Source organism: Dreissena polymorpha, chromosome 1, assembly GCF_020536995.1.
Source record: "Dreissena polymorpha isolate Duluth1 chromosome 1, UMN_Dpol_1.0, whole genome shotgun sequence".
NCBI classification, from domain to species: Eukaryota; Metazoa; Mollusca; class Bivalvia; order Myida; family Dreissenidae; genus Dreissena; species Dreissena polymorpha.
Window position 1 is genome coordinate 113,351,936 of NC_068355.1, and position 23,939 is coordinate 113,375,874.

Below are 23,939 nucleotides of genomic sequence, written 5' to 3' on the forward strand. Positions count from 1 at the left end.
GGTCACATAAAAAATTCAAAAGACCTGCAAATATTGTTTAAAAGAACAATTCCGGGAAATACCACAACCGGCCACAAACAGTATGGAGTGTGACAGTGGTCGTCCGACAATGTCACATCCGACCATAAGGGAAAAACCAGACTTCACGGGAAATAATCAAACACATCCGTGACTGTGCAAAGCACTTCTTAGCGCGGTAATACAAACATTACAGGAAGTAAAGCGCGGACGGCACAAGATAATTTGGGACGACACTTTATGCCTATTCATTAAACCCTCATTTCGCAGAGCACTGCTCAGATTAATTTCAAGTTTATAGTTCCAACAATATTGCAATAAAAGACTGGGCTTAAACTGAGACAATAGGACATATATATATTCAAAACAATCTAATCAAATTAATCAAAATGTTTAAGATAACTATTACTTTTATACTCCGCGTACTTTAGGTAATATTCATTTATTGTATGGAGGTAGTATATGTGGAGTTCTTATTAAGTATTTGGGCATACTATTATGATATAAAATATATCTCCCAGGAAACAATCATCAATCATTTATAAATGAATTCATTTAATGAACTTTGTCTTCATTCATCCAATAAAATTTTCAACATTACTCTAGAACTTAGTTTCATATGACCTATGCTTTTACTATAACTACAACTAAAGTAACTACTACTACAGCAACAACTTTTACTACTACTACTACTACTACTACTACTACTACTCCTACAGCAACAACATTTACTACTACTACTACTACTACTACTACTACTACTACTACTACTACTATTACTACTACTACTACTACTACTACTACTACTACTACTACTACTACTACTACTACTACTACTACTTCTACTGCTACTGCTACTTCTGCTGCTGCTGCTTTTTGTGTTACTACTAGAGTATACCCTTACTATAAAAACCATTTTGATACAACAATTCTATTTCAAATCTACTTTCATAACAAATACTACTACCACCAATCATAGTGTTGGCTTTAAATTGTAAAAATGCAATATTTCCAAAAAACATTGAATATGTCTCAACACAAATTTCATGATTATTTTTGTTTGAATTGATGACTAGACTATTATGTATATTTTGATAATACCTATTACTGGAGCACAAGATAAACCATTGGTTTATTGAACCCATATGTATTTTATTTTATACCCAATCAGTTAATATCCATTATTGGAAAGTAACATTATTATTCAAAACAATCCAATCAAATTAATCAAAATGTTTAAGAGAAATCTTACTTTTGTTATTCTGCGTACAACGTTATACATTAACAACACCGCGAATAGGATAGAGTTTACAGTAACTAAACATCAGAGTAGTAAAGAGGATCACAAAAATAGGTGACCATACCGCTGTTTAGTATTATGTGACTGCAACGTTACTGTAATTGTTTAAATTGGGGGCATATTGTATTTTTAATTGTTTTCCTAGTTTTACTAACAATTAACCTCGCCATTTACAATTTTAGGCGGTACAGATTTTGGAAGTTAGACGCTCTGGTGGTCGCCAACCTAATTTCCAACGCTGGGACCGCTCCCAGCGGCGAGAACTAGAGGGTCGCCACCCTCTTAAGCCACGCCTAACAGGCCTTCGAAATTCATCCTCCCTTCTTTTGTCCGGGGCAACTCGGTATCCGGATGCGCCACCCCCTCGGTGGTCACCCGCGGCGACTCCGTATCCGGTCGTACACTTCTGGCGGTCCGCCGCAGCGACATCAGCCGGACCCACATGTCCGGCGGTCGGTTTGGCCCCATCTCCAGTGGCCGACCTGGCCATCTCTCGCGCTGCCTGGCCAATTTCCCCTCCCTGGGCAACTTCTGCCGCCTCTCGGCTGGCTGCTTCCGCAGACTCCCCGTACACCCGTTGTACGCGAAATGCATCCACGCACACGGGATCCCCATGGTCTCCTTCAGTGATATTGCCAATGACCATCCCTGGATCACGGACGACATCTGGCACAGTTGGCTGCACCAAGGGAACTGCATCGTGCACGTCCTTGGCATGCTGTGGGACTCCCCTCTCGAGGTTCAAAACCTGTCCATCAAAAATAATGGTGGCCTCTGCCATATTAATGATGGCTCTGCCTGGATTTACAAAAATGTCGAACCCAAGAAGCATATCGACATCTGTCGGAGCTACATGCAAATGCTCCCGATACCAGCAGTTGCCAATCTTTAACTCAACTGGGCCTACGACAAAACTCGGCATGGAGTAGTCCCTTCCTGTCATCAACAACTTGACATCACCCAGCTTGGGAGGTGGCTGCTTCATGGCCTCATACATCCGATCAGAGATAATACTGACCTCTGCTGCCGAATCAACCACTGCGTCAACCACGATATCTCCCACCTGCACCTTCATGCAGAACTGGGACACCGAACCTGGCTGGTTTTCATGAACCACTTCCGGTCGACCCGACTGCTCATCCGCTACCACTACGGACGCTTTCTCCTCATGGTTGGCCAAGGACATGGTATTTTCAAGACAATTCCGCTGGAAATGTCCCAATCCACCACACTTAAAGCAAGATATGCCCCGCCGCGCCATACCAGGATATTCGCCCCAATTAGACCCATATCTTCCTCGCTTGGATCCCTCAGGGCGGAAATTTGAATGTTGGTATCCACTACGATACCCGTTGTTTCGCCAGTTCCCGGCGCTCCCATGGTAAACATTTGAGCCGGATCCCCTTTCGTTGGCATGTTGGTTCCGATGCCCACGTGGACCGCCGCGGCTCCAGGTGCCTTCTTGATAGGGATCCTCGGCCGCATACTCGCCATAGCATCCCTCGTCAACGTCGGGACGGAACAACGGAACCGGTCGTTTGACGCGGCGAACAGCATCCGGGGTCCCACAAGGGCTGGACAACAGCTCCACGGCACCCTGCAATTGACCAACCACCTGGCTCAACTTGTTGAGCGCCGACCCACTCACCACCTCTGGAATTGGTTCCTCGCCAACCGCGTGAACCCATCTCAAGTCCTCCTGCTCATCCATTTGGGTAGGGGCACATGCAAATTGAATGTGATGGAACATTCTAATTTTTACAATTGCCTCTCCTATCGACTTTGGTTGCTGCATGCTCACCTGCAGGCCTGCTTCTCTGTCATGTAGCCCATAGCAAAACTTTGCCACTGCCTGCTCGGTGGCGTATGTTTGGGGCAGATCTCGGAATGCCTTAGTGGCCAGCGTGAGTACGCGATCTGACCACTCATCCAATGATTCTCCTACCGCCTGAGAAATCGCCTGGAAACGCCCTTGCGCAGTAGCAGGGAGCTCTTTGGCGTCGAAACGCTCTTCCAGACGATGCAGTAACTCCTTATAAGGGACAGTTTCCCTGCCTTCAGTTATTACTGCATAGAAATCTGACGCTTTTCCCACCAAACACCAAACCAACCCATCGGCGCGCTCATCATCTGACCATTTGTGCAATTTGGCATAGCGCTCAAACTTGCCCCGGAAAACTGGCCAATTGCTACGACCGTCAAAATGCAAGTTTTTAGGTATCCGGGTAATCACATCCCGATTACTCGGAGTAGCAGGGTTTTGTGTAGTTGCATGCAGGAGTGCAACAGGAAGGCTCGGTATTACAGGCTGGTTGATGAGCGCCAGAGTAGCCTGCTGATTGGGTATGCTAGGTTGGTTTATGGGCACTGGATTAGCAGGCTGATTTTGTACCGGATGGTTAATTGGTACCAACGTGGCAGGCTGATTGTACATGCTAGGTTGGTTGATAGGTATCTGGTTAGCAGGCTGATTTTGTACCGGATGGTTAATGGGTACCAACGTAGCAGGCTGATTGTACATGCTAGGCTGGTTTATCGGTACCTGGGGTTTTGTAAACAGGGGCAATGGTTCCCTCATTCTAACCTGAAGCTCCTCCCAGCAAGCCGTGATATCCGCCTCCAAGTCGGATATCTGGGAAGCAAGCTCGGCCTTTACCCGATCCTGAGCATCGGGCCCCTCCTTTTGGACAGGCATACCTACCCCCCACCTTTCGTGTGAGTCAACTGATCCACCTAATAACAACCGCCCCATCCCCTCATCATGGGTTTCATCCCCTTCCCCAAAGGCCTCAGCCAACAACATTGGGTTAGGACGGAAGTCCAACAACCGCATATCCTCTCGATCCAGAGGCCGCCGAATAATTATTCCCAATGAGTCTGGGGACAGGTTCACCGCAATTTCCCTAAAACCTACAATTCCCTTAGCCAATTTTGGCCCCACCCCCGGAATAGATGTCAATATGTGGGGAGGGTCAAAATTAACTATTAATTGTGGCCCCGGTGAGCGACTCTTGCTGTCTACGCAACTCATCATTGCCAATTTATTTAATTAAAATTAAAAAATACTTCGAAACAATAAAATTCCAATCAGCGTAAAACTGGACGACAATTAACATAAAATTGCTCACTAATAAACGATAAATAAAATCGCTACCGCTGTTGTTACTATAAATAATTAATCAAAAACTGCAAATAAAAAACACGTCGCTTTAACTTTACGTTAAGCACCAATGTCCCGGGACACAGTTTACATTCGCAATAACACTGCTCTAAAAAGAATTATATATAGACAAAACTCGTGCCCGTAAACTTCTATTTCCTCGGACTTTACCGATACAAAGCAGTCAACCGAACACGTTTATTATGAACTGCTGTGCACAGAATTCGCGCCAACTAATCACGCGAAAATTGCCAATAAAAAAACACGTGGCCGTCCGTTGATTACACAGGCAATGAAATTGTTACAAACAGCATTGGACAATCACGTTTTTAAAAAAATATTTCGCCAACTGATAACACGGCCGGCGAATGCGAACAATGAAGAAAAACGATGTCGTCTGTTTTTACACACGACTAAAAATAGACGAAAAATGCGTGCAACTGTTAAATTATAGAAATAACGTTTTAAAACGAACACAGAACTTTAAATTAAATTCGATTCGACGGTGTAAACTAAATTTCACGATGCCGATTTATTTGCAACAAAGTTATATATAGAACTAGCCTCACCGTTAAAACACAATTACACAAACCCCACCCGTACTAGCATTATAGTGTTTTCACCGGTTAGCTATTCGTTGGTTTTACAACAATTATCACAACCGCTAGCAAAGATAATATACTAGATTACTCACATGGGCATCGACTGGAATCTACGTCAGGATGGCACAAATCGTCCTCGTCGTCTTCGAGGGAACTCGTCGGCTCGTCTCGTCGGCTCGTCGGTTGCACGTCACAGAATGGAACTTATACCTTCTGGGAATGGCCCTCCAGAGAAATACGTGTCATTGACACAATCACGGGCAAACACTTACAACTCACAGACTCACATACACATATACTTCTGGGAATACACTTCCAGGGAAATACGTGTCATTGACACAATCACAGGCAACTCACAGACTCACATACACATATACTTCTAAGAATAGACTTCCAGGGAAATACGTGTCATTGACACAATCACAGGCAACTCACAGACTCACATACACAGTCAAAGACTCACTTATATCTTCTGGGAATGGCCTTCCAGGTAAATACGTGTTGAACACACATAAAATACAATATAATACAATACACACAGGCTCACAGCTAGACACTGGCTAACATACACAGGCTAAACCCTCTGGAACTACTTACGTACTCAGGGTTACACGCACAGGTTCACAGTACAGGCTCACAGTTACAGACACACATATACAATACAATACCATATAAGATATACAGGCTCACAATTTCTCACACAATACTCACATTGGGACATAGGCACATAAACACATCTACTCACTTCAACGTCCCGTGCACAAGAGACCGTACTATCTCGTGCTGCCCAGCATGCACTATACCGATTTGTCGCTGGTTCCCAGTCACGAGGTATGTGTGCGTTTTATAGGCCGGGCCCATGCACAACAATACCGTTACGTTCTGACTGGAATATTTTTTACTTAAGATCGGTGCTGGTCGATTATGAAGATTATGAGATATGTGACTTCCTCGAGTATGGTTTTCCGATAGGGTATTGCAACAATACACCTCCAGTTTCTGACGGTATAAATCATAAAGGAGCTTTCAATTTCCTACAAGATGTTGATACGTTCATAAAAACAGAATTAGATCATAGAGCTATGATTGGTCCATTTGACATGGATCCGTGGTGTTGTGAGCTAACGGTTTCGCCACTTAACACCGTACCTAAGGATGAAACTAGAAGAAGAGTGATTGTTGATTTAAGTTGACAATTATATACCTCTGTTAACTGTGGAATACCTAAAGACTTATACCTAGATGAGGAAATTAAACTGACGTTTCCTACCGTTGATTCACTTGTAAAAAATGTTCTTCTCCACGGTCCTGGAGCGTTTATGTTTACAACAGATTTATCCCGCGCATACCGACAAATGTACGTCGACCCCGGCGATATTTACTTACTTGCTGTGAATTGGCGCGGAAAAATTAAATTGACTGTGCCTATCCGTTCGGCTTACGTTCATCGGCTTTATATGTCAAAGGGTTACGTCGATGATCCGGTACATCTTATCACGACTGAACGTAGAATGCGTAAACTACATAGACTACTTCGGTGGAGCTGATTCTCCGAACCGAGCTTTCTCGTCGTTCCGTGTTGTTTGCGACACACTACGCTTGGTCTGCGCTCAGGAAAACGTAAAGAAAATCTGCCCTCCTTCAACCTTCATGGTGTTCTTAGGACTCTTGTTGGATTCTGAATGTCTTGAGTTACGGATAACACCCGAACGTTTGGAAGAAATAAGAAGGCTACTTCCGGTATGGGTACGCAGGCGCTCGGTGTCAAAGCGTCAACTGCAGTTTCTTCTCGGGAAACTCCAGTGTATCGGTAAATGTGTAAAAACAAATCATGTTTTCATTTCTCGCATATTAACGTTATTGCGATGGTAAAACGAAACGAGTATAAAATCATTCTGAATCGAGAATTTAAGAAAGACATAAAGAAGTTGATAAAGTTTGTCCTTGCAAAAACTTGCGATTGGCCAAATGCTGATGAAGTGTTCTCATCCGATGCATGCCTTTCCGAATGTGGTGCGATAAATAAAAGAGGTGACTATTTCCATGCGATGTTTCTAGACTTTGTGCTCCAAAAGTGTTCACATATAGCACAATTTGAATGTTATAGTGTTGTTGTGGCGTTGAAGTTGTGGTCACATACTTGGACAGGTTAACGAATTTTAATATTTTGTGACAATGAAGCTGTATGCATAGTGTTGAAATCTGAAAAGACCAGTGACCCCGTATTGCAGACATGTCTTCGGGAGTTTGTTTTTTGGCATGTACGCGCGAGTTTGAACTGCGTGCCGTGCATCTGTCATCAGGCAGCAAAAGACTGGCGGATCTTCTTAGCCGATAGCTTCTAGACTTGAAGTATGCTACACTGTTTCAGGAAGAAGCCTGTAGAAATGGGTATATGGGAATTGTGATCAATGAGTCGTTGTTTAGATTTGAGAATGACTGGTGACAGTGATTTCAAAGTAGCACATGTAGACTGTTGACTTACATGAGAACTCTACTTATCATCTGATTAACGTTCACATAGACATAGTGTTTTTGTTTATTTTGTTTATTTGTTTGCTTTTGCTATAATATTTAGACAGTTAATGCTATTAAGCTTGAGCAGATTAACTGAAAAGCTCCAAACAAATCTAATATATGTGTATATGAAATGTTGCATGCATTTATAATCTTGTGTTATTTCTGTGAATTGTCTATTAAGTATGATAACTCATATTTGATGTGTATACGTGTTGAGTTAGTTTTATCAGAAACGGAAGTGGAACGATGTAAGGAACTAACTGTTCTTCGCCACCAGTTAAGTCGTACGCAGAAATCAGCTTTCGTACTTGGAACTTATTGGAATTTAAAGACTCAAATACGTTCCTTTTTGTTATTTTGTGAATATCATACTCTGCAAGAATGCCCGGTATATATCGTTACCATCTGTTTATATGCGCAATTTTTGAGTCGAAGTATGAAATCTCTTCAAAGCATTACAACTTATATCAATGGTATTCGCATTTATTTCGCCTTTAGAGGCGTTGAATTCCCTGACATTCCCGATATTTCTTTATAATTGACGTACAGTGGTCTAGGAAAATCACTTTTTCATTCGTCTAAGCAAGCGCTTCCTAAGACGCCATAGATTTTGTTAAAAACTTATTGTGTTTTAAATTTAGATTCTCCGTTTCATGCGACACTTTAGTGTTTGTTTTTGTTTGCATTCTTCATGATATGCAGGAAGTCTAGCATAGTTCCCCGTCATGTAATTAGTTTTGATCCCACCAACAACTTGTGTAGAACTGATGTAACTGTTACTGATTTTGGACTTCTTGTTTTGCTGAAATTCGCGAAGACCAATCAATTCGGAGACAACGTTTTTATTCCACTTTGTAGAAATAAATCTTCGCCTTTGTGACCTGTTAAAGCATTTCAGCGAATGAGACAGCTAGTTCCCGTGGCAAGCACCAGCCCTTTGTTTTGCATTGAAAAAGATAAAAAGGAAGTCCCGTTGGACGCAAACGGGGTGACAGAAGCGTTTCGACGCACCATGTCCCTCATTTCAGTTCCAAACTCGCATGATTACACCATGCACTCTTTCCTCCGTGGTGGCGCTTCGTTTTATTTTAAATGTGGCGTGCCAGGGGAACTCATTCAACTGTTTGGTAATTGGAAGTCTGACTTTTATTTGCGTTATTTGAGATTTTCTTTGACAACCATGATTGCACAAAAGGTTGCACAGTCTTTGTAATTATTTTTGGCCGCTGTTTTTGGACGTTTTTTGGTTGTTTTTGACTTATTTAATGCATTTGTGCTTATATTATGTTGTTTTTTTGTTTGAAGGACAGTCAAAAAATGTATTCGGCCAAAATAAAATAATTTATTTAAACTTGTGTTTTTTTATTATTCTCTTTCTGACCGCAATAATTTCACTAATTTTAATAAAATAAAATAATTATTATGGGAGGCCACTCTTTCCCGGTTGCGAAATCTCAATTATGTAAGTCCGCCCTTTTGGCGCCTTTTCAGTCGTTAGTAAGTATTTATCCAGAGCGGACGTTTGTTTTAAACCCTCCCCCTTATCAGTTTAAGTGATTTGGTTTGTGAACTGCATATTAGAAAAAAAAATGCTATTATATCATGCAGGTTAATTATGTTTGCTAGTATTAAGTTATGTTTATTATCTTGGTGCATAATATATTAATATTTCACAGTTATGAAATTGTAATGTTACTTTATGTTAATGTAGCTTCATATTTTATTTATTTTTATGTTAAGGGATGTTTTTGCCTGTCTTTGACTTGTCTAATACGTTTGTGTTTATGTTATGTTTTTTATTTGAAGTACAGCCAATAAATGTATTCGCCCAAAATTAAATAATTAATTTAAACATGTGTTTGTTTATTCTCTTTCTTACCGCAATAATTAAATATGACAACATCAAAAAGAGGGCTATAACACGATTGGGGGCTAACAAAAGAATTCCAAAGACGGTATTCACGGTTCGAAACACCTAGAATACAGCTCCAACTCCTGAATGGCGGATGCCAATCTAACCAATAGATTCGGGGCAGAGTAAAAAACCAGAACTTGGGGATAAGTTTTCTTTAGAAAAGGAAGTACTTCAAATCCATGAAGAACCTGACGGGGCCAGATTTCGAAAAGAGTACAAGATGCAAAGTATAGTGAACAGCCTCAAAGTTTGAAGGCTGAAAAGATTTAGTAATATAACAGAAAAGTAAACAATTTTGTGAAAGCATATTGATTACTTTCCAACAGAGATAGAGCCCCTGAGCCGCACTGACGAAAAAAAAAACATTATTAAAAGATCAAAGGGAAAGTTTTAAAAATAAACACACATCTATTAAACTAATGATATGCTTTACTTGATTTTTAATTAACATGGATTGTTTTAAAATCCATGATATGTTTGGCCGATACAAAGCTCAAATTTGACCGTAAACGCAAATCTGTATATGTAACATGACTTTTGGATTGCAGGGGCAGTGTGTGTCGCCATTGGGCGCACCAATAATAAAACATAAGCATTTTAGTCAACCCTACAGCACATATTTTTCAATTGTATTGTTTTAAGTTATTTTATTTAACATGTTGCAAAATAACCTATCTACGACCGATAATACAAAATGCGTAGATGCGCATATTGATATGTTTTGTGTGCTGGTCACTGTCGCTTACAATATAAAATAACAACTGGAGAAGCCTTTTGTAAGAATGAGGGTATTTTGATGAACTGTTGTTTTCACGTATCGTCAAATTAGAGAAAAAAATATATTGCTATTGTGGCCCGTACAAATCACTTTATAAAAATTTACTTGCGATGTCACCTTTCTTTCTGTTTTAGTATGCGCTCCAACTATATGTGTTTTATTTAGCATGTACCAGTAAATATTGCAAATTAAAACATTGGCTTCATCAGTAAAAGAGATATGCTAAAAATAGATACATGATAATGACGATACTTTAAGTGTATGTCTTATTTACTATTTGGGTATTGTTGTGTTTTGATAGTTAATCATCGTTTTCTGCATTGGTGTACTGCCATGGTCGTCTGAATTGATTAACTTCCTTGTTTGCCTATCTTGGTTGTCTGTTTTCATTTTCCCGCTTGTCCGTCTTGATTGTCTGTCCTGGTTTACAATCTTCGTTTCCTTTATTGGATGACTATCCTAGTCGTCTTCCAAAGTCGTCTGTCTTGATTGACTATCTTGCTCGACAATAACGGTTTTCTTTCTTGGTTTACCATCTTACTTGACTATCTGTGCTGTCTCTCTTGCTGTCTTAGTTGTCAGTGTATTGTTGACTGTGTTGCTTAACTTTATTGTTTGCAAAGCCGGGTTTCCTTTGTTTTCTTTGTAGACTGACTATATTCGCAGACTGTCATGGCTGGCTATATTAAGCTGAATGAATTAGTTGTGCGTCTATGGTATTTTTAGAATCTCAGAGTGTCAAAACATTGTTTTATATACGTAGACAGTTGTATCCCTTATTATATGCCTTTCTGAGTTTTGCCATTGCATAATTTTAAGAAGTTTTTGGACTGTTTAAGTTTGTTTAAGAATATACTTTCACAAATATATTCTCAAATATTCAGGAATAGGAAGAAACACTGGTAAGAATGTTGCAAGTACGACACATTTACAAAACACCAATTAGGCTATCAAAGCAGGTAATATTACAATTGTTTGTCATTTAGTACTTAAAAGAATTGGCAGCAAAATTTAACAACCAGGTAACAATATTAGGAAACTTTAATTGATTCAATAAAACATTATCAGATTTCATACAGATATCAGTGGGCGTCAAACAGGGAGACCCCTGCACAATTTTACCCTTTTTTACTTTCATTCACGATAAAATCGACTACAACAAATAAGATAGAATCACAATCGATGAAAGAAAAATTAAAACCAGGTATAAATATTAGGAAACCTTAATTAATTCAATAAAACAGTATCAGATTTCATACAGATATCAGTGGGCGTCAAACAGGGAGACCCCTGCCCAATTTTACCCTTTTTTACTTTCGTTCACGATGAAATCGACTACAACATATAAGATAGAATCACAATAGATGAAACTAAATTATTCCATTTTTTATTCGCCGATGACCATGTTTTGTTTTTAAAATCACCAAAATCCATCCGGCCATTGTTACAATATATTGTCAAATACTGTTACCGAATGGATTTGAATGTAATAAAAGTAAAACGAAATAACTTATATCCTACAAGAGATGTGTTTGTCATAAAAACAATGCCCCTATTGCGCCGCTTTGAAGCCAAAAATTTGACCTTTGACCTTGCACGATGACCTCGACCCTTTAGCCACTCAAAACGTGCAGCTCCATGAAATGCACATGCATGCCAAATATCAAGCTGCTATCTTCAATATTCAAAAGGTTATGACCAAACTTTAACGAAGGTTAAAGTTTAAGAAACGAAAAAAAACAATTCTATTTGACCTTTGACCTTGAAGGATGACCTTGACCTTGACTTTTCACCTCTCAAAATGTGCATCTCCATGAGATGCACATGCGTGCCAAATATGAAGTTGCTATCTTCAATATTTCAAAAGTTATAAAATTTTAACCAAGGTTAAAGGTTTGTGACACACACATACAATGACTGACTGACACAATGACAGACAACAGACAGACAGGCCAAAAACAATATACCCCCGATCTTTCGATCCGGGGGCATAAAAAGGATCAAGAAACACTAATCGTACATTTCCATCATACAACGAAACAACGAAGTATACGAAACAGTTTAAATACCTTTAAAAAAACGGCAATTTTTATTTTACTCAAAAATCAAGTATCTAACGCTCTGCATTGCTTGATTTAATGTTCGATCAATACAATTTTGACACACAGGAAAACAATTAAATCATTCGATAAAATGTTGTTGTTCGTGCTTAACTATTCGTAAAGATAATATTTACTATACATATTACATCGAAAAAGGATCAAGAAACACTAAGCGTGCATTTCCATCATAGAACAACTACTATTTTCCAAAGTGTCGGGATAGTGTGCAGGAAGGGACATTTCATCTCAAATTTCTTGAAAAATGATAATGCGTCAACCAGTCATCACGATTGTGATATCCATCACAACAAAGACATTGAAAGCGATCGCCATACTAACATAAGACGTGAAAAAAATGAATAAACTGTGTTATTTTCTTCAAATTGAAGCGAATATCATTTACTAACAACTTGTTCCTTATAAATTGCCTTAAGAATAAAATATTCAACCCAATATTGTTGTCGGTGGCCGACAGTTTACCAAGAAAAGGTAACTTTATGCAAACAACCAAAAAAAACAAATATTAAATTAAGCAAAATACATATTCCCGAAAATAAATTATGATGCAACACTTTTGTAAAAATTGTTTTCAGCTATACAATGTCTTTGTTAAAAGAAATAAGATAGGTACGATAAATGAGTGACCATTTATCAATATAAGTAAATCTTTTTTCGCACATCGAATTATTTAAAGTAAATTTGCTTAATTTAAAGAATTGTGCTCATTCATAATTTATCATCATTGAATGTTTGTATATATTGCGTGGTGTTTAGATGAATGAAATATTATCTTTTACGCTTAAAAACGTTATCAAGCTGAAATGAAAATAGATTATTCTTGCTGTTGTTGATGAGAACGATGTTGTTATTATTGTTGTTTGTGTTGTTTTAATCGATATTTAGACATATAAAGCTTCTCATTCGTAAAAAAATATTCAATTTTAAATCGACGTTACATAATCGTTGTCATTCAAAATATAAAAAGTAACATAATATTATAGAATACTATTGTAAATACAATTTAACTATCCAATCGTTTAATATTCCCCGCAGAAACACAATGAAATCTTAATGAAGACTTCAATCGAGAAATTACAAATATAAGCATAATCAATTACAGTTATAAATAACACACATCCCTCAAAATACTAATATAAGTTTTTGTGTTAAATTATGTTATGTATGAATTAAATCTTTTTATTTTTACAAAGATGTCCTTCAACATAAAACATGTAGTTCGACTCTAATCCACTGCTCCACATTGGTACATTAGGACAGCCTATTCAAACGTCGCATTCGTTTCTTGTGTGCTTACCTTAAATACATTGTTACTCTAAACTACTGTTCAACGTTGGTATAAAAGGGCAGCCTAGTTAAACGTCGCATTCTTATCTTGTGTGCTATCATCGCAGTTGCAAACTAAATACAGGCAATAACACAGCAGAGTATAAGTAGGAAAAAACCCTGAAAGAGAAAGAGTAAAATATCAATCGTTTTTGGAACATTTATTTGAAGCATGAGAACGTATAAATCAAAATATTCATGCTATTTAACCGATATGGCTTTTGTAAATATGATCTCAAGAACGATGATACATTGATGAACAATATAGGCATGCATGTAACTTCGACAGCCAGTTAAACAAATTGCAAAAGAAGCCATGTGTTTGTAAACCTATATTGAGAAGCTTTATAATACATAGATTTAACAAGTATAGTTTGGAAATAAAAATTATACACTGAACGATATTAGCTATATTTATAAATAAATGAAAACCAATGATGAAAAACCAACCTTAAATGCAGTTACTTCGATTATATATATCCATGTTATATACAAATTTATATGTACATGGAGATTTACTCCAGAAGATGACAGATACTGATAAAATACGATACAAATTCCACAACGTTCTTATATACACGATGCAAAACAAATAATCATGGTCATGAATATTGCATTACCTCAACTCCACCCAACACGATAGCTACATTGTACCGCCATTTTATGTACATGCGAAAGTCTTTTAAAATGGGGTCATAGCATCCCTAAACAGCAAGAAAGAAAAAGAAATAGTAAGGCAGAAACAACTGGTGTGATCAATTTTACTTTGAAACAATAAAATACGTCATTAAAACTGTTAAACAAACGCGAATTGTTGTAACATATTTTACGGAAAGCAATGCAAAACGTGTTTAAAAAATAAATTTCTTTTTTAAATATACTTCTGATTCTGAAAATACAACGGTTTTCTCAACAGCTCGCATGCAAGTAAGTAAAGTATTCGCGCATATTTTATATATGAAGTTAATTATGAAACAGAAACCCCGATCAGTCATATTGACGTACTTCAGATTTTACAAATGTGGTGATCAGAGTGGGATCAGTTTGCAGTTGCTTTGCTTGTTCCTGACAAAGCGTCTCGTTCTTTGCTTGTGGATAATCAATTTCTTGATCGTTGGTTAAAACACAGCATGTCTCGGGAACATACTTCTGTGTAAATATATGGAAAACTAACATATATTTTAAGTAGAAAACGTTCTCATGCGATTTAACGAAATATCGTTCTTGTCCTCGTACAATCGGTAACTAATACTACTTTGATTAGTACATGCACATGGATATTTTAGTCCGTGTAGAGCCAAAAACTGATTTACACAATAAAAACATTTTCCAACATTATCTTTGATTTTTATCAGCATAACTGGTTAGTTAATTAGCGTTCCTTTGATTTCCCTTAAAGTGGCTTAAAATGAGAATTGACCATTCTCGCATTTCAACTCAGCAGAGAAAATATATTTCTCGTGGTGAGTGTTACGGATAACTTATTTTCCGTCGTCCGTCAGTCCGTGGGTGTCTCCGTTTACCGTTTTATTTTAACGACTTCTAGTCATTAATATAAACGCAGAATTTAATGACACTTCATATGAATTATCTTTGGGTAAAACAGTCTCACCGGTGTAGCGGTCCATTTTCCCCCCGTCCAGTTTTTCCTCGGGGATAATTTGGCCTAGGCCTTTTTTTTCCCGAGGACAGATCGGCTTAGCCGTTTTTTCCCCCGGGGAAAAATGGCCTAGGCAAATCTTCCCCCCCCCCTTGGCCAAATCCCCCCGTACTTAAAGAATCAATTGCAACATGACTCTTTTCCATTTTTTCTCCCCTCGGCCAATTCCCCCCCCCCCGCCCCCTACAAGAGAATTTATTTCAACATGACTCTCGGCCATTTTTTCTCCCCTCGGCCAATCTCCCCCCTACCCATACTTAAAGAATTAATTGCAACCTGACTGTCGGCTATTTTTTTCTCCCCTCGACCATTCGGCAAAATAAATGATAAGGGAGTGAAGGCAGTTTTAGAAACTATCAATCAAATTCTGTTGTTAAAACTGCTTTGACAAATTCGGTGGGAATAACTGGCCAAGGGGGAAAAACTGACCGAAAGATGAAAAATAAATAATAAAGATAAGTAAAATAAAAGATCAGGGGATATAGATAGTTTTAGCAACTCTCTATCATATTCTGTTGTTAAAACTACTTCTACAAGGTAGGGGGAAAAAACTTGTCAGGGGGGACGAACTGGACGAAAAGTGAAAATTAAATGTAAAAGATAAGTAAATTAAAAGATGAGTAAAATAAAAGATAAGTAAAATAAAATATAAGGGGGATTGAGGCAGTTTTAGCAACTCTCAATCCAATTCTGTTGTTAGAACTACTTGTTCATGGTAGTGGGGGAAAACTGGCCAGGGAGGGGGATGTTACTGGCCTAAAAGTGAAGAATAAATGTAAAAGATAAGTAAAATAAAAGATAAGAGTGTGGAGGCAGTTTTAGCAACTTTCTACCAAATTCTATTGTTATAACTACTTTTACAAGGTAGGGGTTGAAACTGGCCGAAAGGTACAGACGGAAAGATATATTAAATGAAACATCAGAGGGGTGGAAAGAATTGGACTAGGGGGGAGAGTATTGGCTTAGGAGGAAAATGGCCTGTTACACCGGTCCTGTCCATAGCATATTTAGATTACCCAAACCTTTTAAAAGCATTATAGCTGAAAAGGAATACATAATCGTGTTTTTCTAAAACGAAGTGATCTTGGTCTGTAATATATATAGTACCGATCCTATACCAAGTTTGTTTGCACCATGCCTCTAGGGTTAAAATTTGTGCCGCCAGATGGCTTTCTTGTTTCCCGTCAATGTACACATTGAAAACTTAAAAATAATTATCTGTTCTACACCTGCAAGTCATTGAGATCGATCAAATCGTGCCACAGGGTCGAATTTGGCCCCTCCTTTGGATAAACTTAATCCCAAAATATGTATATTGTAAAACACATCTTCTCTTAAAGGGCAAAGAGGCGTGGTATTTGACACGTTCACTCGTATGGTAGTTATCTTCCGAGTTTGATAAAATTATGCCACATTGTTTATTACAGGCCCCGCCTCAGGGGTCCCTTGTTGCCCGATGAAAACGTTTAAACTGCAAGCTAAAGATTTGGTTTTTGGCGTGTAACATCGTATGGTGTTTCCTCTTACTAGATTGTTTTAATCATTTAAGTGTGGTCAAACTAACAAGTTAAATCTAAATGTGTAAACTTAAACAGAGTTGAAACATCTTACGATTTAATATCGCAAGGTAGAGAAATTTGATATGTAACATCTAATGCCCCACCAATAATTTTTCAAATCGTCGTTTAGAATTACCCCCACCATGTGGGTAACTTGTTTTAATGAAATAAAATATGTCAAGTTTAAAAATAAGTACGGTCTGTTGAAAAAAAAATTCATTAAAAAAATGTGTTATGTTGTAGTTACAAAATCTATAGATATAGAACAAGGGTATTTATTTAATACGCTTCATATTTAAATAAGATACATTTTATAATGCAATGTTTTGTGACATAATCATTTAATAATTCATGACAAAGCGATGAATCGTTGTTAAACAGCTAATGTATTTTATACATACCCCACTTGCGTTATACATTGTAGTATTAATATAATCGTCTGGTCCATGTACACCACAGCATACTTTCTGAAGTTGACATTTAAAACTCCATTTGATAACTTGTTTTAAAACAATCGACGTATTACTTATGCAGTCAATAAAGAAGCACTAAACATATAATGATGAAATGTCTGCGGCCACCGAACTGTAAATCCTGCCTTGCAATGAACTTAAGTTATATTGTAGTACCTACCTCAACTTGCACCGCGTCCCAATGAGGCTTAAATTCATTGTAATCCAGAGTCCATTTCAGACGTTCATTCATGTGATACTCGATCTGAAGTTCCACAAAAGTTGTTAACGTAACCATATATACCATTTTTCTTGTGGATTAATAAAAACACCTTACACGTGTCTTTCGAACATGGGTTTATGCCTCATGCCGCCAGCATAGCTCAAGATCAGCAAGAGAATATTGTTAAGGAAAGGCATTCACAGACATATTACGTATGACAGTATGTGTAGAAAAAACGTACCCTGCATGTATAAAACACCATCACAATAGCGCAGACAATCTGAATAATGACAGAAGCCGTTATTATCACCACATGCTGAAATGAAAGAGGACAATAAATGTTAACATTAAATCTAGTATAAAACAAAACTCATTTGACACCATACTGATGATAAATGCAGAATCAGTACTCTGATTCCTAATTGTGACCGCATAATTTATATATATATATATATATATATATATATATATATATATATATATATATATATTGTGTGTGTCTTTATTTTCTCTGACCTTATTATTTTGTATGTCATAATATCACATTTATATAATGTAATAGAACATCAGTTAGAATATAAGTTTTTAGATATAAGCATACGTAGTATAATTAATAACGTATTAAGTGAAATAACTACACAACATTTCAGAGCTTAGCTGATTTCAGGTAAGTGTTGACTAAGTTTTCACTTATGTAAGCATAACACATAAACAGTTCAATGCACAATTTCGCATTTGTTAATAAAATATCGTAATTAACGGATGTGTTCCGTGTTGATTTTATGACAGAGAGGTGCTGGAAGCGTAACGGAGAAGGTGCACTTTTATGTTTTACGTTTCTGAACTGCTTTTCCACCGTGTTTTAATATTATACTTTTAAATATATGCTTATGCATACATTCTTGACAATTATTACGTCAAACTTCCTTGGAATATTACTTATCAATATTGTGTGTCCGGCCGTTAAATTATCAACTACAATTGAACGGATATCACTTCGTGCGTTGAATTTTTTAACTTAGTTCCAATTATTCAAAATATGAGAACGAAAACTAGATTTTCATTGCCATGGCAAAGTTACAGATAAAATATTACAACAAACACTAACCGTGTAAGGCCAGATGGACGAGATGAATGTACATTTGTTTATAAAGGCGCCACTGCATGCTTTTCCACAAGAATCACTGACTCGTTTGCACCATTTGTCGTTTGACTTACAACCACACGCATAAAGCTGACCAATATAGACTGATACAATCACAAAGACAAGCACAATCACAAAGACAAGCACTTCAACAACCATAAAAGTTATCCAAATGTTCTCGACTGTATGAGCCTCGGATACTAATTTCACCGCATCTATGCCGTTGCTTTTGTAAAAACAAAACGTAATTAACCAGACTAGCAGGCCAATAACACCAAACTGAAATATATACACACATAGCATTTACCTTATGTTAATCAAGTAAACAAGAGTATCAATAAATGCATACAAACCACATAATATTTACCATATTTTATTCAAGTAAAAATTGAGTATCACTAATGCATCATTTTAAGAATTGTATAATTTAATTAAACATTAAAGCAGAAAGTCATTATTCGTTCCGAAAAAATATCAACACCTGTTTGTATTTGATATAGTGCCTCTTTTTGCACAGTAATACGATGAACTGAACTAAAACAAACATATAAAATAGTGTTATTTCTTGTTTTGATGTTTCTTTTTTTAATAATGAATAAAACCAATTGTCTAGTGTTAAGTCAGTGAACTAAGCCAACACGTGTTATTTTTTCAAATCAAGCATGATCCATCCAGTGCCGCATGTTGTTTGGGCAAAATTATCCAAAAAGATTGACACTGTGGTACAAAATATCGCCGGTTAACTGTCTTTGTTACTTTGATCAAGTTTGAAGACGATGAAATGAAACATATTTGGATTATTCGAGAGTCATAATTCAGAGGTATATCATGCGTTATGACTTTCATCGTACTTGAACGAGACATTATGATCAAGGTTGATGATAACTCCATAAAAACTAGTTGAGTTAAAGACCATATTTGCGTTACTATTATATAAAAAGAAACCACAAGGTTATTGTTGTATTAAATGAATGTTACAAGACTTAGAAGCTTTTGAAAATGGTTTAACTAACTGTGCCTAATATGTGCTCGACACTAACATAGTATTATTTTTTATTTGAACATGTTCGCTTTTCTGCTTATAAAACATTAAATTTTATGAACAGAACACTTTACTTTGATCAGACGCAAATAAAATCAAAATGACGTTGCACATACTGCGTGTTTTAGCTGTTTTAACATGATTTAATTTCAGTAATAACATGTTTTTATCAGATGTGCTTGTATAGCCAAAATGGGTATGGTTATGACATTAAATATGCATGGATTCATTTGTTACAATGTTCTAAATTTCCTGATGTAAATTGGTTAATGGGAAAGTGCAGGAAAGTCCAATCTGTCTAACTGCATAAAATATACTTAGTTTGACGAGTGAACACTTACCAACATGATAAAAAAATAAAATGTAGATGCCCACTGATCGCAGCATTCGTGGCAGCGATTGCTGAAACATATAACACATATTGATAAATGTATCGGAAACTTGGAACAAAGTTGTGACTATAACTTATCATTATAATTCACATTAAAGACATAAGCTTACCGATGACGTATTTTAAAAAGTTAATAATGACTTATAACATATTTAATATGACATTGAAGCGTGAATCTGAAAAGAAATGCTATTCGTATGTCGTGATTGATATATTTTTCTTTTGACGTTCAAATTGTTACAACAATATATATACTATATATATACTCTACATATTCATATTTGATCCATAAAGTTGCAATCATTACAACCGTCCAAATTAACTATGCTATACTCAAACCTATTTGTTGTTATTGAACTTGGTTTAATGATCATAATGTGTCCTTGTACACATGTTATGTGTGTTTCAATATTTGTTTTCTTTTGTACACTGAGATAAATACTAAGTATTTGTTTTGTTTGTTTTTCACATAACATAACAGATCCAAAATATGTATAGAAGTCGCCTTCAAGGTGATTATCAATGTGCTCGGTCGCATTTCAGTCCTATCGCTTTTTACGCTACCTTATTTAGAAACGCAGTGTCCCGGACACATGAACTTCATTACATTGATTGTGTTTGTTTAACTCTAGTCTTGATTTTGGTTTGTTTTATAATATTGCCTATCAAATCAATGAAAAGCTATCTCATACGACAACTCGAATTTTTACAATTATAATATAATATTATAATATATATATATAAGTATGAGAAAAGATCATAAGTTGTAATCGAACCGCTCTTGTGGATTAGCATCCTTCTTCGTTATTTCAGCGACCCCATCAGCATCCGGCATCAATTCTACAGCGTCCAAACTGAATCAACAACTTGTTTTTGACAGTAATTATAAAAAAATAAAAACATGCGTTATGATAAACGCATTTTTGGAAACGTCGACATATGATTCAACAGGGTGTTTTTTTGTTTTTTTTTTACAAACTTCTGAAACTCTCCGTTTGTAATCTGGTGGCAAGAGTTCGTCGTTTGAATCCTTAAGGATGTCTCCAAATCCTTCTATTAACTCGTCGAATTTATGGACGTTTCTGTTGCACTGTCTGCATCAAACAATATGTTTCACAATTTATGTCTGCGCTTTATAATGAACACCGTATTAACTTCAAATGTAAATTTAAAACCAAATTTAATTGAGCCCAAAGAAATAACCATATATAACGTATGCCAATGATAAAAAACGATAAAGATATATATCTAGGGTTATCATGAGACAATTGGAATTGCTCTTCGGTTTTTGCCTGTCAAAGTGTCAAAGTTCGTTTGTTAATAACAATGTGTGCAAATTATCCAATTTGACAATACCTTACTAGAGCTGTTATATAAACATTTAAAATCCAATATTTAGACAAATGTTGCCTAGTACTAAACAAAGCATATACACTTTTTATAACAACATCATTGTCTATTATAATGTTTTTGCATCACCGCAATAATCAATATCACTTTTTCAGATTTTTTAATGCGAAATAACAATGACTGCAAGAAGGAAATTACATTATCATTAAATTACATAATCATGCCATGTCAAAAGTTATATTCAATGGGATTATGTACATTTCATGACATTATTTTTAGAATCGTGTTAAATAGACGCATATCAGGATGATGCGATGAACCGAATAATGTATAACATAGCCACTGATGAATAACTACACATTTAGACCATAACTCAATCGATCTATTTTATTAAAATTGAAATCAGTGTGGTTCCGCATATAAATTATTGTATAGTGTAACGATACTCAAAACGACCCCATGTTGTCAGTGGCGTATTCGTAGTTTCTTAATTGTGATAAATTAACAATAAAATATTTGTTTATAATGTTATAGACTCTTTATCATTTAAATTTGCTTAATGTGTTCGCATGATCAAATTAATGGATACACATACATGTAAAAACATTGTATTGCACTATTATTCTAAGTTATGTTTTTTCAAGGAAGGCTCATTCAAAAGACAATGTATTATGATATAAGCAACTTTGCACTATTGAACATTTGATGTTTTTAGTAGTCTGCAATATCATATTTTGTTAAGGTATACGAAACAAGATGTTACCTTTCGGCCATTCTGGATTTATCTGCTTTCGCGTTGCAAAACTGTATAATCCGGCTGTGAAACAACTCAATCTAGGGCTAACACAGATAGCATAACACGAACATTAAACTCGCACACAGTTGCTCTAACATTATTATCTGAAGTTGGCGTTTTTCATAATTTATCTGATAACGATGACGTGCAAGGTTATGCGTGCTTCGATAAGGTTTACATTCAGTCACAATATTCATACATAAAGCTAGATCAAAGGACATGAATGTTAACTAATCTTCTTTCTTATGTTCCAATTATTAAACTTGGTTGAGTGCATTTTATTTTCAACGATAACACGTTTGTTTTTATATTTAGTAATAAATCTTCAGATGCTGAACTGTTTCGGTCGGCGCCGAATGAACGGAAACTTCTGCGCAAATATAGCTGGTTTTTAAAAGTATGCATTATTATAAAATGTTTTTCAGAAGAAACTTGCTGACTTCTCATTTCATGTGATAATACTTTGACTCTGATTTAATATTTATGTTTGACCGACCAGTAGCATTTTTGGCAAACAATTCCGAATAAAGGACCATAAGCCGACGGAGAGACTTTGCCGTGATTGTCTGATATAATAAACACAATTTTAGTGTTCATGCCGAGGGCTTCCGGTAAGCGCAGTGGTCGGTACATGCGCTTCGCATGTAGGCGACCCGATTTGAATCCCGATTCCCAGAAAAATGGGATTTTGTGTTCTATCAATTTGTTTAGGCAAAATTTTCCTTGCCCTTAATAAAGGATCGCATGTGGACAGAATTCAGTGGTGGAAGGTTTGATTCCCTGCTGAGCCCTTACATTCCAACTCGTTTTGTTCACACAAAATGATTAATTGAAGTGCAGTGTACTCGATGATTCACCACACGCTAAGTCCCAAGCCTTGAACGTTTTGTAGTATATAAATTTTACTTATTTAACAGGTTCATAGTTAACGTCAGACATCGTCATTTGTTTTAACTTGTGAAAATGTTTTTAATTCAAAATAATAATTAAAAATGGTTGTATCCGTCACTAAAACGGTAATAATTCTTTTTGACCGATTTGTCACCGAAAGAGAGGCAGTTTACAGAGCCAATTTATAAATACCATAAGCAATGTATGGATTCATCGTTTAATATATTAATCTTCATGATCAAAATACGAGAAAGCGAAACAAGAATTCGGATGTACATGATCAAATTTTGTAATGCTACGAGGCAAAATTGACTTTGCGCCTCCGACCAAATTCCATCGTTTTCGTTGTAGAATGTCCCTAGTTGGATATATGACAGGGCATTTACTGTATACTTATGGCGCATGCACTTAGACTTCGTAAAAACATTTTAAAGAGGCGACGTCGACTGAATGAACGTTTTGAGCAAAAAACTTAACACTCGGTACAATCGTAGAAAAAACGCAGTGGAATTACAGCCAGTCGTCGGTTAGTTGACGGTAGGTTTGCGCAAGAAATCTTCAGTGGGAATTGCAAACTAGGTCATTACTACTCCAGCAAATTAATTTTTCTACTGTGTACTTTTGTTGGAACTACAACTATGACCCAAACATTCTAACAACGTCAGTTTTTAACATGGTATAAACTTCAACCC

General features: G+C 36.6%; 1 protein-coding gene across 2 annotated transcripts; it reads right to left on the reverse strand.

The window, feature by feature from the left end:
• Positions 1-11,319: 11,319 nt before the first annotated feature.
• On the reverse strand, positions 11,320-22,471 carry LOC127845128 (tetraspanin-18-like). Of its 2 annotated transcripts, none has more exons than XM_052375857.1 (10): positions 22,324-22,471; positions 20,987-21,064; positions 20,161-20,221; positions 18,742-18,867; positions 17,875-17,949; positions 17,592-17,675; positions 17,360-17,425; positions 14,745-14,888; positions 14,360-14,443; positions 11,320-13,859 (listed from the first exon to the last, which is right to left on the reverse strand). In XM_052375857.1, the coding sequence occupies exons 1-10, from the start codon at positions 22,332-22,334 to the stop codon at positions 13,815-13,817; spliced, it is 774 nt and encodes a 257-aa protein (XP_052231817.1). In that variant the 5' UTR covers positions 22,335-22,471; the 3' UTR covers positions 11,320-13,814. The 2 variants fall into 2 exon arrangements, with proteins under 2 accessions (XP_052231817.1, XP_052231809.1); XM_052375849.1 differs by having other exon boundaries at positions 18,742-19,056.
• Positions 22,472-23,939: the final 1,468 nt, after the last annotated feature.